This window comes from Eleginops maclovinus, chromosome 10 (assembly GCF_036324505.1).
Source record: "Eleginops maclovinus isolate JMC-PN-2008 ecotype Puerto Natales chromosome 10, JC_Emac_rtc_rv5, whole genome shotgun sequence".
In the NCBI taxonomy this organism is placed as follows: domain Eukaryota; kingdom Metazoa; phylum Chordata; class Actinopteri; order Perciformes; family Eleginopidae; genus Eleginops; species Eleginops maclovinus.
The window spans coordinates 14042348-14058950 of record NC_086358.1 but is presented as its reverse complement, the minus strand read 5'-3'; the positions used below and the strand labels follow the sequence as shown (position 1 = coordinate 14058950).

General features: G+C 39.5%; 1 protein-coding gene across 1 annotated transcript in view; it reads right to left on the bottom strand.

Moving 5' to 3' along the window:
* Nucleotides 1-16603, bottom strand: part of sema4gb (sema domain, immunoglobulin domain (Ig), transmembrane domain (TM) and short cytoplasmic domain, (semaphorin) 4Gb) — a 36392-nt gene that overhangs the window by 13446 nt on the left and 6343 nt on the right. The window contains 7 exon segments of the mRNA XM_063893469.1: nucleotides 943-1118; nucleotides 4331-4485; nucleotides 4891-5004; nucleotides 5294-5387; nucleotides 5473-5571; nucleotides 5822-5884; nucleotides 6263-6411. Coding sequence (XP_063749539.1) covers nucleotides 943-1118; nucleotides 4331-4485; nucleotides 4891-5004; nucleotides 5294-5387; nucleotides 5473-5571; nucleotides 5822-5884; nucleotides 6263-6411 — 850 coding nt within the window.

Genomic DNA, 16603 nt, shown 5'->3' with positions numbered 1-16603 from the left:
CCAGGACCCAGTCTACTCTGATTGGTAAGTACCCAGCTCTATTGTGATTGGTCAACTGCGCTAGCCAACAGAAGAACGAGTGTTACGTAGTGGTGTAACTATGTTACTGAAGTGAACAAAGGAGTCTAATGGATGTATTTCAGGCAGGGGGAGGGGAGTGTGTGGAAGAGAAACTCCCTCTGGGGGAAACTTATGCAGACCATATACATGCCCAAAATCATATACAAAAGACTACAGGAGATAGAACCCCCCAAAAAGCTCAATAACAATTCCTAAAATATTTTTATCATTTTAGATTAATTCTCACTTGTGATGTTGTCATACTGCACTATGTTTGAAATTCTTGTCTAGATTCCAAAGCTTCAAAACATAACAAATTGGCAGGGCTTAATTTTGGGGGCATGTATATGTTCCCTGGAATGTCCCATTTCCAGAGATGGGAAGTTTTCTTCCAATGACGGTATGTTCATGAGTTTTAAGAAGTAACTAAACTACATGTACGCTACATCGAAAATATGCTTTATTTTGATTGCTCAGATCATCTTAAATAAATGTTGACATCTATTTGAGGTTGAGTTCTGACTTAGGCGTTCGTGTGGATTTCCAGTCAGGACATAATTTCTCTGCGTATTCCAACACCAAAATGCAGCACAAATGCTCTACCTCTCAATGTTAAGGAAACTAAAAACCTAATTTGTGTATCCGCCCCCTTGATTTCTCCCAAAATGTTATGTTCTTCCTTGGCCCAGAATACACCCCTGAAGGCCTTTTTCATGGAAATAAGGCCTGTAGGTTTCTCTGTAATCCTATTGAAAGACAAACAAACCAAGCCAAAACCTCCTTGGCAGAGGTAAAGCCAGGCCACACAGTGTAGAATAAGATTATTTATCCAACCTAAAAGACAGACAATATTCAGAAGCAGAATGCCATATTGTCTCTTACCATTCCAGGCCGAAGACACCATAGAAGATGCTGCTTTGTGCGTCCCGACCCTGCAGGACAAACACACTGCGCAGGACGTTGAGGTGCAGCTCATATTCTGGGACTGAACACACCATTCTGGCCTTAAGGAAAGAGGTCCACTTCCTCTGCAGGGTCCTCTGGCCTCCCCAGTCATTCTGCACACAGAGGAGACAAAGTATGGATTAAGGGAAGTCAATGGAGCTAATATATCTTTGTATATTCACTTTTAGATTGGACAAATTCATCCTAAACGCATCAGGAGGCACAAACTTGTGATGAAAAAACAATGAAATAATTATCTACCTTTAAAGATGGAAACAAGTCATAAAGTACATAACTTTATAAAGAGGGAGGAAGAAGTGACTTTTATGAAACAGGAGCTCACAGTTAGTGCTTACTTTAGCACATTTCCTTTAATTGCATTTCGGTGGCACATGGAGACAAAGCAGCAAGAAATCTCTCCCTGAAAGAGCAATTTACCACACTTCATTTAGACGAGAAAATAAAAGAGAGAAAGAAGATTTTTCTCTTTGTTTGTTCAAATTATAGCTTCTCATCTTTCTTAGTGTATGTCTGTCGCAGACGTCTGTCGTCCATCAAATCTCTCTGCCTGCTTCGGCCTCCCACACAAAAATGGTTTGAATCGATGTACTGTATGTAGGTATAGAAAACAAAAAATGCCACATAAGAAATTATATCCCTAGGAAAAGGGCAGAAGAACAACCTATAGATGAAGAAGAAACGGCAGGGTAAAGATACAGTAGATACCACTGAGAACATAACATAAGCATTCCTTATAGAGATGTATGCCAGGTTATTATAGTGGAAAGAGCTAAAGGGATGCTCTTATAAATCACAATCAACGTCAATCAAAGCACAGTCAGGGTCATCGGGCTGTGATGACGTAAATCCAAGAAAATAAGATCAGGAATCCAAGCGTAGCACTGTAAAATACGCCTGTGGGGAAATTAAGCCGAGGCGACATAATGGAAACAGTTTGAGCCTGACATAAACTCGCTTTCTAAAGATATAGCAGAGAACACATCGTGCAGTCTCTCTTAGCAATAGATATCGTAGTAAATAATGGCATTGATTTCTGCTTTTGTTTGTTCCTGAAAAGAACTTGTTTCTATGCAAGTTACACTCTTCTCTGTCAAAATAGGTCATGATTGCAGGGGGAGTAGATGCAATCTGGCTTGGAAAGTGAAAAACAGAAAAGGACAACTAGTTATGCAGCTCAAAAATGGCAAGTGTTCAGTGTTTTCAGGCCAGAGGCTACTGCCAGGGCCCTTCACTATCTGCGGATCTGCATCAAACCAGTGAGTCTGGCTGCCACGGGGCTGATCTGGGACCAGCTCAACAGCTGCATGTGCCGCTGTGGCCTAGTTCAGAATGAGATATTACACTCTCTACCGCTCTGATGAGGAGAGGAGGCAAGGAGACCAGACCATATTTCTAGAAATGACTTATTTTGGATGCAGAGAAGATCGTGAGCTGTTTGTGTATACAGAATATAAGAAACAAGCAGGAAGTTCAGAAAACATTTCACTGCCTGTTTGTGAGTACAGAAAATATGCTTCAAATATTCAGTATTTAAATGTGCAATCATTAAAAGGAAAGCCTTCCCAGGAATTCAACTGGATGAAAAAAAAAAAATTAAACTTGTAAAATAATCTTCTAATAATATCTCCACATCTCACACTGACAATGGTCATAAACTAAAGGAATAACCACATACTGTATATCAATGACTCACCGAGGTTACATTGAATTCTTGACAACACAGTTTTTACTTGTAAACCTCCATGGGGAACCAATGTTTCAAAAATGGTAAATCTTCTTGATGAACTGAAGTATATGGGGGGCGTTTTTGACCACAACAACTATTTCAGTACAGCCATTTACAAACACATGCCTTTTACTCCAAAACTGTAACTTGGTTTAGGTTTAGGTCTGAGTAGTTTCTAGCAAGTTGTTGAAGGGAAAGATTTAACTGAAATGAAATGTATTTGGGAATTAGTGGATTTTGTTTTTTTGTATTTATTTTTGCTACTTTTAATAGCAAAAAATAAACTTAAATTCTTCAACATTTTCTCAGTTTTTTTACTCTTTGTTCACCCAGGAATTATGAAAGATAGATTGTCTTCAAAAGTTCAAGGAAACCCAGGATGAGAATTTCATATACAGTTATTTTGTGGGTGAACCACCCTATTAAAAAAAAACATAGTTTCTTCCTTAATATTAATTTCAATCCCACTTCCTCTCATTGTGGCTATTTCCCTAAAGCTCCTACCATGTTTGAATACTTTCTGAACATTAACGTTACAATTTAGTTATGTCTGAATGACACAAAGCCATCACTTCCAAAGAATTCCTGAAGCCAAAATGATAATGTATCAAATAGGGTTGTAAATTGAGTGGAAACAGCTCCATCAAGACCAAAAAAGTTATTAGTAATAAATCTTTGAAAAAAAACCATTGGCTTTCTCCTTGTCAAGTTCTCAGTGACAGTTTATGCCCACAGTTTGCATTGATTAGTTTGGACCATTTAAATTCAAAGTGGATTCCTAAGTGCTTATTCAATGTTTAGCTTTCACATTCATTTTATACCTCCCATGCATCCAAGCAAATCCTTTTCACATTTCAAAAAAGGTGATATACTGCAGGGATTTCAACTTATTCATAACATCATCTCAACCGCTCAGAATATTTTTAAAACACTTTCTTATGATCCCTTAGAAAAACTGCTACTACGAATTCAGCACAACAGCATACTGTGACAGTAATGACAGCCCCATGCATGGCCAAAAGAAACGACAGGGAGAAAAAAAGGGGGGAGGAGAAAAGGAGTTGCTGGGCATGTCGTTTCAAATGGAGATGCTGATCGCAAGTGAAATGAGGTGAGAGGGGAAAAAGGAAAGAGGAGGAGGAGGAGTAGGAGGAGGAGATGGCATAAAAAGAAAGGGAGAGGGTTTGCCATTGGAGGTGGAGGTTGGAGACTTGTAGTTTGCCTGGCAACAGTGGCACAGAAAGAACCACCAACCAAGATTAGAGATACCAAACTGCTGCCTCGTTCAGCACTAACATTCAGTGGGGGAACAAGAGCAACTGCAAGAGAAGAATCTCAAACAGAAAAAGTATTCTTAAACCCAATGTACTTCACTTTAACCAGTGACATAAAGCAATAAATAATCCCACCATTTTCCAATACTGGCGACTTTTTCTCCATCCCCATTGTAACGTTTTTATTCCCTGACATTGCAGTCATTATAAATCTGTTATGTAAATTTAGGCTTCTCTTTAATTAACTTTCCAATCCATTAATATGCTTATGGTTACTACTATGTGGGTTTGTTCTCTCTCTGACCTTGCAGACTCGGGCGACCCTGGACACCTTGGTCTGGCTCGGGTAGGCAATCTGCTCCTGGCTTCTCTCGGTGAAGAAGAAGTAAATCTTGTCGTCGTCACCGATAGAGCTGTTAATACTCTCCTTCAGCAGCACAGAGCCCACAAAATCTGCCTCTGTACACACACAAACAAGACACACACACACACACTTAGATCCACATGTCCAAACACAGACCTATTAGCAGCTGAGGAAGTGTCTCCTTGGAAACCAAAGATGGAGCTTTTAAGTATGATTGAATTGCCACAACTAAGCCAGTTAGAGCTGCAGTGCAGTACATTTTTTGTGATGTGATTTTCAATCTCCAAGTCCATCAGTTTCTGTATTAACATAACAACATCCAATGAGCAAAAAATGTAGAGAACTGCAATGTGGTTTGGTCCATTTAGTAGTTTACTGTTAGTGGAATTATATAACCTACCAGAGACTGAAATGTTTTTGCACACACTTAATCATTACTTGATGTATTTTTCAAGGTTTTTCTACTTTCTTTGGCTTTTGTTGTCATGCAATGTAATTACCCAGAAGCCACCGAGTGGGGGCCTCCTCAGTCCTGAGCGTAGGGAAGGGGAAGTTTCTGCGCACATCTGGAGAGCTTCGAAACTCATACTGAGAGGCTGTGAACATCTCACCGTCTGATGAAGACAATTGCCATTACATTTGGTTCAAACTGTGATGTTCCCTGTCAAAATGAACTGCAAAACTGTTGATCCAAAATACTTGGTTGATATTGCAATATTGGGAAACATTTATTGTGTTTGACTTCATGATGATAACTGATACTGACAGGTTTTCCATCAGTATAGCATTTGTATGTTGTATGAAGGTATACTGTGAACTGCTGTTTCTACTATGTTTTTGTGTGTTTCTACTGTCTTCTTGTTTTTTAATCATAACAAATAAAGACACATTTGGAATACACACCTACGAGGAGGCCAGTGTATCCCTTTGTTGGGTCATAGGGACACCTTTCTCTGCCCTCGTCAAAGCCAGAGGTGAAGTTGAACCGCTCTGCATCCTTACAGAGAGAAAAGAGACAATGAATCATTTCAATTTGATTGTAGTCGTAAAGGACCTATTATTAAAACAACACAAGCTCTTACTATGTAAGCACAAAGAGGTCTGAAGGCGTTTGTTCCACAGACGTACAGGTGAGTCTCATTGAATCTCTGCAGGAAGCGGATATGATTGTAGCACTCTGTCTGCATAGAACAGAGGAAAATAGGTTATTTCTGTCTCCACAATCGGCGAGAGCTACAGAAAGCATAGGACAGTCAGTCCACTTCATGTGTAATAAGAAGCAATTGAAAGGATCATCCACTTGTTTACCTTCAATCCACACAGCAAAAAAGAGAATTGTTCTGCAACGATGACCCAGAAAATACAGAGTTTTCTGAAAAGGGGACTGAATAATAATACAAATGATATGACATTTGATATGAAGCTGTGTACCTTATTGTCTCTGCCTTTGTTTAGACACTGTTTCTTCTGTTCAGGGGAAGCATTCCAATCGATCTGCAAACAACAGGGAGGGGGCATAATAAGATTGACTCGATAACTAGAGATGGAAAAAAACATAGATAAATAGAAAAGATTCGTAGACAGAACAGTGGGGAGATGGAGCCGAACAAACTTGTATGTGACAAACAGGAAGAGAGGAAAAACACAGTTCACTTTATTTTCTGGCAGCATGTTCAGTAACCCTTGAATAGACGCCTGGTGCATTTAATGCCATATCCGTAAAATTGGACGAACAAAATGGGATTTGCTCAATCTGCTTAAGGCTATTATTAGTTTGTCCTCTTTTAGCACTTAACATATGGGGAAAAAAAGTGTGAAACTGGGGTTTGCTGCTTCTTTGTGGCAATTAACCTGCTGATCTGTGGCACTCACCGTGAGGTTTGAAGGGGAGGAGATGTTGGAGGTGTTGAGCGCGTGCAGAGCTCCTCTGCCTCCCACGTACAGCAGCCCAGTCTCTTCCTCCAGCAGGAGCGTGCTGTAGTTCTGGGAAGAGCTGGTGAATCTAGCGCTGCCTAACAGACCTGCAAGTATACGACACACAGTTAGTGGCCTTTAAAAGGTCAGAAAACAATGAACAATGATTTGTTTCCTATGGCCCAAAATGATGGCCTCAAATGTCTTCTTCCTCCCACAACTAGCAAAGAAAATGTTCACAATAAATGTATTCACATATATTGAAATAATTGTTACTTTTTTTACTTAGCAAATAAGATAACCCATGTATTATCAAAATCGTTGGCAGTTATTTTCACATCTGACAAATGATTAATTTATACAGATCTAAAAATCTTGATTGTCCATTTAATTTCCAATACCATGATACACACTAAGTAAGTGGACATAATATATTTTTGGAGGACTCAGCTGTATTGTGGTCCCTGCTGCTATCTCTTGAAATCACAATAACTTTATGGAAAGGTAATGCTAATGTGTGTGGGTATTCAATTATGATATAATATTGCTTATTCCATGCTACTTCTTCTATTCTAGCACATATTTTTTTTACAAGAATCATTGAGAAGAGAATTTCCGTTCATCTCGTAAAATAAAAATCAGAATGATATTTGTAGATTTGAATATTCCTCAAAATAACATAGAGTACATTTTTTGTATAATTTATTCACCAGAATCAAACATTTCCAAATGCCACTCAGTCCTATGGTGGGTCACGTATTAACAGTCTTCACACAAAGTGAACATGCTTAGCGTGACTGTAAAAGGGCAAGGTTTGACATTGTATCTTGGAGATGGGGGGTCGATGGAGTACTTGCTAACTGTGGAGAGTGTGGGGACGGGGACGCAGGGGAGGCCACATTTTAGGGCATTCAGCAGGAATTGTGCCCCAGTAATGCCAAACAGCATTAGTCATTCTGCCATCATCAGCTGTGTGTGCGTGAATGAGGGTGACGGAGGAGGGGGCAGACAAATAGATTATTAATATAATTAATATGTTTGGCCTGGTGCACTAAACTAAATATTTGAACACAGTTTGGTGTTGCACATCCAAAATTGGGGCAGGTCGCTCTACTGCTGTGACACAATAAAAAAGGAGGGCATTGTTTTTTCTTCCTCTGTGTAGAAGAAGACGAACAGAGCTTTGATATGTAACGGAAAACCACACGTGCAGAAAGAACATCAGAATAAAGAAGGTATGGACAGTGTTGCACTGAGGAATATGAGTCAGCAGCGAGCAGATGGGCATATTAATCGCCTCTCTTCCTCCCTCTCTTCCTTTACCTTCCGTTGTGAGCCGATGGCAGCATGTCCCAGCTCCCAGTAATAAGACAACCTATATCTGCCCCCCCCACCAATTGATTTATTGTAGTGTGAGGTACTGCACGCCTGTCGCAGTCAATCTGTCCTCCTGTTCATTGTAATGAAGCGGGAAGGGTGGAGCGCAGCTGGGAGGGCCTGGGGATCACAGTGTAACTGCTGCAAGTGAACAGATGATGAGCCAGCAATGCAAGCTGACATATTGTGTTATTTTATATTGCATGGTTCATTGATTTGACTTAAACTTATTGAATTCCATCAGGGTCAGTTTAGAGCCAACTGTAAAGGAGTAGGGGTGCAACTGTCGCTCATTTTCTAGATTAGTCATTTGGTCTATAAATGTCAGAGTCTTCCAAACTAATGTCTTTAAATGTTTTGTTTTATAAGTTGAGATCTCAACGATATCCACTTTAATGATATAAAACAAAGAATAGCAGAAAATCCCCATATTTGAGAGGCTGAAAGGAACTTTTCATGCAGTTTGCATGAAGAAATACTGTACTGTTCATTCAATTGAAGTAATAGTTGGGGATTACCTTTCTGTCAATCTTGTAATTAATTAGCCAACTTTTCTTTGTAATGTTTCTAATTTACTTCATATCATCTCTGTTTGTAGTGTGAATTGTATTTTTGTAAAGCAACTTTAAGTGCTTAGAATAGCACTATATACATTAAAAGCATATATATATATTAGTAGTATATTAACGTTGAGGTTGTAGAAAGGACAGTTAATACGCCAATACAATCATACAAATGTTGTAAATGATGTGCCTGAAAGTTTAAAAAAACAATGCAGCACAACTCAACAGCAGCTACAATCCATATCATAGGATTGTTATGAATGACTAGCAAACTGATGATAATGTGTGAATTGGTGGAGTTCCGCTTTAAATGAGGAACTACTGAAAAAGTGCTGAGGTGCAACATCACATTTCACCCTCGCACAGACATATTGCAAGGATTGCAAGAAGGTGGTTGCTATACATTCAAGATCTCCAATTGCGGATTTAGTAGAAATATATCTTTGTTTAAGATTATGATACAGCACAGTTTGAGATTAAAATGACACATTTCTGTTTAGGTTAGTCAGGAAATGCTGTCAAACTAGTTGAAGGACAACATTACACTTGAACCAGCCAAACAAAGATTCAAACAAACTTTTAGGCTCACATTTTTCATCTCTACATACGCTGTAATATATCAGCCAGGATGCTAATGGGGATAACAGGAAGTGTTGTGGTGTGTTTGATCATGCTTAATTCAATGAAATAAGTGATTCCCAGGCATCACATGACCAGTTTGTTGTGGTTTAACTGTCACATGGACATACTGGGTGATGACTGAAAGCCTCCATTGACTGTCCTGAAGAAGACCCGGCACAGACTGAGTCAGACTGCAGGCTCTCAAACCGCCCACTTTGCTTCCTGTCAGCCTGTTTTTTTACCGGTACTTCTATCTCTGACAGACAGACAACAGCAGGGAGCTCTCTTACTGGTCAATAATGAGGTTGTTATCAAACCGTCAGACTGATTATGCATGAAAGCAGGGAAGAATGACACTGTGCATATTGCTGCTTGAAAATAAAGCCCTTCACCAAAGGGACACCAACAGTGACTTGTAAGAAATGAAACCTCAAAAACATTTATTTTGAGCCATTTGTTTGGACACTGCACACTTCTGCACCTCATTCTGTAAAGCAAAATAGTTTTATCCAGCAGTATTGGTGAAGCTTAAGAGTTTATAGAAAAAAACAAGTGATTTCTAAAATATTTGTCCTCTTTAGTAAAACAATTAACAAGCTAATGAAGAGCAACTTCAGGGTTTTAGTGAATCAAAGACAATCTTCTGGCGACAAGCATGCAAAGGAGAATTGTAAAAAGTGTTGATAGAGTTTTAGTGGTCCTACGGGTGTGATCTTTGGAATTAAAGCTCCACTGTGTAGAGTTGTGTGTGATTACAGTATTTATTTGAAGGATCATTTCAGTCTATTACAACTTGGTTATCAGACAAGTTGTAAAATAGCTGACAATTTATACAGATTGCTTAATTAGCTTTATCTGAGGATAGACCACCTGCTTTACTACACTAATGTCTAGGAACCTGTATTACCTGTAGCTTCATATTCGCTCATTGAGGATTCTTAATTTCAATGGTGTCAAATCACCAATGTTGTTCACTTTTGCTAACCTTAAAAACACATTAATGTCAAACTCCAACTTAAAAAAGTTGGGAGTTTGACATGACTTTCTTTTACATGAAAAGTCAATACAGCTGAACTCGAGGCCTAAATGTTGTTAAGTAGTTTAATTTATTTATATATTTGTAAAATATTTATCCACATATTTAACATACCATCAAATGTTATCTTTTATGTGAAACAAGCTCATTTTGAAAGAAACTGAAGCTTAAAAACTAACAACAGCTGTCGTATTTGGGTAAGAAGTACACAACTTCTCTCTAAGATTTGAACAGAGGTACTTATTTACATTGCAGCACTGCCAAATCTATCCTTTCATTTGTATTATCCATGTGCACGAGAGAAAAAGCTATTGAAAAGGACTGTTTGTGTCGCTCTCCACCCATTTATTATTGTGTCAAATCTCAATTCAGCTGAACTAAACTTTCCAAGGATTGCTGCTGCCTTCCTGTATTTGCAACAACAGCAAGAACTTATGTAACTCTCAATTAAATCTACAAACAAGACTATGTGAGTGCCCCCCGTTATTTATCATAGCCAGTCATATGTGAGTAAGCAATGAGCAGCTCCTCCAACAGACAAAGGTGGGGTCACGCCGGGGGGTGGGGGTGGGGGGGGGTGCAGAGCGGATTCACGCAGCAGGGTGCACTCTCCATCACACAGGTGCATAAAAGGCATGAATACAAAGAAACGAAGACTGAATCTATATGTATTGATAAGCAACAAAGAGATGGTGACACACTCAGACATGCACAAATACACACAACAACATTGCATTGCAGATCACAGTAAAAGAGAGTTATGCAAACAAAACAGCAGCCCAAGGCAAAGTACTTGTGAGTCATCCAACAGTGAGTGAAAAGCCTTGGCTTCTATCTTGTAAAAATAGTGTCTACAGGATATAACAAGCTGCAGTGCTGATCAGAAGGACTACGATGACGTACAAAATGTCCCCGGCCCGGAGGTGGCAGAGGCACACGACCTTGGCCTTAGACCTGCCCCAGGTGTGTTATTTTTACTCAGGCAATTCTGGACACCTGACATCCCTCAATCTTTGGTGATAATACAACATGTTGAAAGAGAAAACCAATGTTCAATTGGGTCAGACCAACAAAAGCCAGAATCAATGGGCTGCAATCACAGTTGGGCTCCGAAACCAATTCCTCAGATATATGGGAGAAAATAAAAAGACATGTGTCTTTTTTTACCAGAATGCACACACACATGCACACACACACACACACACACACACACACACACACACACACACACACACACACACACACACACACACACACACACACACACACACACACACACACACACACACACACACATACACACACACACACACACACACACACACACACACACACACACACACACACACACACACACATACACTTTACACAAGTCAAATTCAAGCTTGTTGGAGTCTGATGCCACTGTTGGAAGGACAATGTTGCTTTTTTGGTTAAAGTTTGAGTTACATTTATCTCCAAAACAACTTCCTCTTCTAGAGGTCATTGTCACTTGAACATCATCATATGTTGGGGCATTTCCTGAAACTATGGATACCATCTTGTTTTTCTTAAGAGGTTTATCTTGACCAATGATTTTCAAACGTGTTCTTTGACTTTATTTCTTAAGACAGTTGATATTCCTTGCATGTGTTTAGATTACATCGTTCGATGAGGCGAAGAGGTCAAAACGACAACATCTGTCAGATATTTTAATGGGAACACGAACACACACTCTTCACACTTATTTCACCCTTCATCTGTCTCCTTAAAAAGAGTGAAGACATTTCTGTCAGTGACTCAGAAGATCTGAGGAGTGAGTGTGTTATGTGTTTGCCAAAGTGTGTGTGCCTTAACACTGAGCCGTCGCAGGTGGCGCGTCCAGAATGTGCGCCCTCATGCTCAGACATATTTCTAATCCTCCATGTGGGATCTGAGATGACAATCCAGAGTGTGTGTGTCTACTGCAGTCATACCGTGAGTGTGTGTGACTTCCTGTGTGACTCACTGATCACTAGACACACTGGAGACCATGTGAGACGCACAAACAGGCATGTGCATACAAAAAAGATTTGGGAACAAATGCTGGAAGGAAAAGCTGACTTAACTTCTTCGGACAGTGTCAAAACTGTCAGTTGTCATCAACTCTGTCCACATTATATAAGCATCTTTACCAGAACATGACCAAGTGTTATGTAAGCAATAATGCACAACTGGTTGCCCTGATATACCAAAATAGGAGGCAAAGATTGCAAAGCAGAGTGTTCTTTTCCACCATTTTTCCTTCACACCGTCAAGAATGTTCTACATCATGCTTATGCAATTGCCAATTACAACATGATGATATAGAAGCAAAGTGTCTTTGTTGTCAGTTTACCAATGATACAAATACTGTTGGTATTCCTAATGTTAGCTTTTCTAACTTGTTTCAGTTTTTTGTATAACACACTCTGAACTTATTTTATTTGATATGGTATTGTATATACTTTTGATTTGAATTTAAATTAATTAAATGATAGGCAAGTGCAGTCACATTTTTCTAAAGACTATTCCACAGAATTAAACATTATTAAGACATTTAAAGTGGACATATTATGCTTATTTTCAGGTTTGATGTTTGTATTTTAATTTCACACATGCATAAATGTTCAAAAAGATCTTTATTTTATCATACTTCCTGTGTAGCAGCTCCTCTTTTCACCCTCTGTCTGAAACCAGAGCCAAGTCTGCTCTGATTGGTTAGTTGGCCGGCTCTGTTGTGATTGGTCAACCGCTTGGAGATATATTGGAAATGTCCGACCCCTTAGCCTATCAAGTACAATGTGAGTACTAGACAATAGAAACATGAAGGTTCCACATGTGTTTTAGATGTAAATGGACTACAATGAATGAATAAAATCCATAAAGGGCGCCTTTAAAGTGATGTATGTGAATGAATTGTTGGTTTCGTACACCTGTATGTGTTGTATGACAACTTTAACGTAGGTAGCATGTAAAATAAAATACAAGCTTTGCTGATTTCAATCTGACATTCCTGCCTCCACCAAAAAAGAAACATTAGGAATGATTGGAGATCTAAGAAAATAAGCTTAACAGCAACATTTATTTCCATACACATACCTGTTACATTGCAAAATCCACCACACTCACTGTCAACAGCTTATAAAGCAGAAGGTGGATCCAAGGAGAGCTGTTCACAGTGGTTCACAGGTCTTTCCATCTGGTGTCAAACAACACCAGAGACTGTGAACTATGAACCGCGGGAAAATTCATGCTCTATTTTCTATTTGGGTCACCTCCTTTCTGGATCAGGTCAAATCATTCACTGCTATATTCGGACTGGGTCAGACTGTCAAGTTTGGAAAGGTATTGAAATGATGTCTTCCACAAATGTGATTTTACAAAAATATTGGCTACAAACAGCTTTTGACATAAAGCTAAATGCAGCATATTTATTTAACAATTTGGGTGAGCAATCCCTTTACAATGACAATTTTCTACATTATTTGAAGGAAAACAGGAAGTTCTTTATGTCAACTTAGCTCTAAATGAACAAAGATGTCAGAGAGATGCATCAAGTTAAAGTTTTAGCATTATGTTTACTGCATGTCCCACAAGACAAAAACACAATGCCTTTCTTATTCAGAGTTTGTGTCAGATCCAAATCTTTTTCAGGACTTTGTTCAACCAGGGAGACTGCAGAATGAGATGAAAGAGAGCCAAGACTTTCATCTTTTAGAAAAGAAAGCCAACCCCACATACAACTCAAAAACAGACCCTGTGTTTTTTCAGGTCTCGCTATGGATGCTATCAATGTTTCACCAGTTAAAGCTTGTCAGATTCACACATCACACTAAACCGGGAAGGTAAGATCAAAACATCAGAGATGTCTTAATAGATTGTGTCCAAAAACATTAAATTTCACCACTGAGCGAACAAATAAAAAGGGATAAAAACAAATGTTTAGCAGCGTTTACCAACTTCAGTCAAAGCAGCCTTACCCAAGCTGGTGATGTGAGAAAATCATCGATGTGTTCAAAACAGATGCAGCTGCTCAGGCTGTTTGCAAAGACCAACCATTAAATAATGAGGCTGCAATTAGAAGAAAATGCCGACTTTTTGTCGACTGAAAGCATCAAGCTGTTTCTTAGTATACCACCCCAATTACTGTGCTAACCATAAGTAACCCTGCTAACAAGACCTTGCCTTCTCATCTTGTCATAGTAGCATGAGACAACTTACAGTGCATCAATATTTCACTGCTCCATTACTTCAGGTCTGGTGGCATAGGCTGGGAAAGCCAAAGCAGGAAACCCCATGGGCATACAGCAGGGTTCAGAACACAGTCAAGCATTAATCTCACCTCTGGGAGAAAAACTGCAACACAGCCTTATAAACACAATCTAAGTTGAGTCGTCCAATTCACCTATTAACCTGGATATACTTTTTAATCTCTTTGTTACAAAGAAAGGATGCCACACATTTTCCACACAACTATACTACATATGTTTCGTGACACAGCTAAGACAATGTTTGCACTTTGGAAAGTAACTATTGACAGTTGTTATGTTAGCTAGGTTGTCAGATGGCTCTAGTTCTACAATGGTTTATCATTGGAGCTCATTTCTGTGTCCATTTGCTTATTTTGAAAGCTTTAGGCTGCTTGCCTCACAAAATCTTGTTGTGCTCAGGATTTGTTTCTTGAATTTCTAATGGAGGAGTAAAGTTGGCAAAACCCACAGTCAGAATGGCCACAACGATGAGATTATTGCTGCATTATAATCAATATGTGATAACCGTTGAACATCACAAAACTGATAATACTCTGATTTTGAAGTGAACTCAGTTCTGCCTTTCTGCCAGCTACTTTATTGCAAAATAATTATTTCTTTAAAAGAGTGAGCATTGAACTCGACAGAAAAGGTACCAATAGACAGAATACAGTTACATTTTAAAGTGCAGTTTTCAAACTCTCTTACAACTAACTCACAAATTCTTTGAATTAAATATACATTTCTTTCGATTTCTGTGACCAAGTTGATTCAGATAACATGTTGGCGAACATTAGCGTTACTTTGGTCATGTTTGTTCGTGTACTCACTCCCCTTTTTCCAAGCTCCTTTTTTGTCTCCAACTCCGAAGACAAACATCTGTCTCTTCAGCTTTAATGGTGCACCATGCTCACCAGCCTGGCACAATAATTGTCTATCTGCTGTTTGGTGCTTGGTAGATCATGAAAGTGGGTGTATCAGAGATTGTTTTTGCAGAGAAGAGCTGCCTGCTATGGATGCAAATGAGGTTTATGATAGGGATGAGACTGAATCCAAACAGTAGAGTAACAGATCGTAAAATCAAATCAATGAGCTGAAAGATCCCTAAACGCACCATAGAGCTGAGCGGAGCTGTAGGGTCGGGCTCATCACTACGCCAACCCTTCACATTATAGCCATTTCAATCATTGCAAATATAAAAATATTGAATAGTGCAGCTTTACGTCATGGAAGAAAATACTTGCAACCCCCACTACTGAAAAGCAGTTTATATTTCAAATATTACCTCTGCAGGTTATTACACAATGCAGAATCCTTTCCTTACATTCCTTCTATAAGGTGTTTTCCGAGGCATATACGAGAGCGCATAAAATCATCTTGTGTCATCCTTCTTAATAATCTCAGCTCCCTCTGATGTATCATGTCCTTGTCCTTCCACTCACGCAGGCCATCTGTAAAGCATACTGTAAATTAATGAGCGCCCCCTCACCCTACAGCGGAGAAACATATCATAAATCCTCCCACAGAGTCTCCCATAGGTAGTGACACCCACCCACAACACGCATCCAATTTCCAAATACAGTCCTGCACATCCGGGCAGACACATCTTATCTTTAAGAGGTGGATCTCGCCACTCTCCACCCGCCTCCTCCCCAATGACATGTGTCACCACAGGGAAAGTGACATCGGCTGCAGATTTTACATGATGTGACTACATGCAAACCCCAAAAATTCCCCCCCCACATGCACTCACACACACGCAGACCCTCATGGAGACTGACAAAACACTTGCTGACACACGTGCACACCCTGCACTCTCACATGCACTCCCCTGATGATTACAAAGTAGGTCAAGGACAACTTTCTACCAGGGCAGAGAGAAAAATCTAATCTGTGTTGAGAGACTGAGTCTGGCTGCGGCACAGAAAAGTGCCCACAGAGTATGTATGATTTATAATCCGAGAGGCGGGGATGTGTAAATAAATAGCCAAGGGGCATGACAGTTGGGAGGAGGAGAATACAATGAGTTCTGTCTATGATGCACTTAAAAACCTATTGAGTAACGCTTAATGAATTATACGTGCTGTCCAATGTAATGAGCGTTTCAGAGTTAATCAACCCTGCCCTTTTCATAAACAGTACTGATATTAGTTACCAGCTCCTGCTCCTGTTGGTTGCAGTAAACAGCGTCACAACACTCGCTTTTATCATGCATTTTGGGGTTATCCCATTCCTGTAGGGTGCTGGATTGTTTTTTGTGCATGTCTGCAAAGGTTAAAATACCAAAGTTCACACCAGAAGGAGTTTCTCTCCCACACCCCCCAGCCCAACACTGCCTGAAACGCCTCGATTGCACTCTTTTGTGTATTTTTGTAGTGAACTATGTAATAGACACGCTTCTATTGGCAAGCGCTCCAACTCATTGAAAGTCATAGGCCATAGGGACATCTCT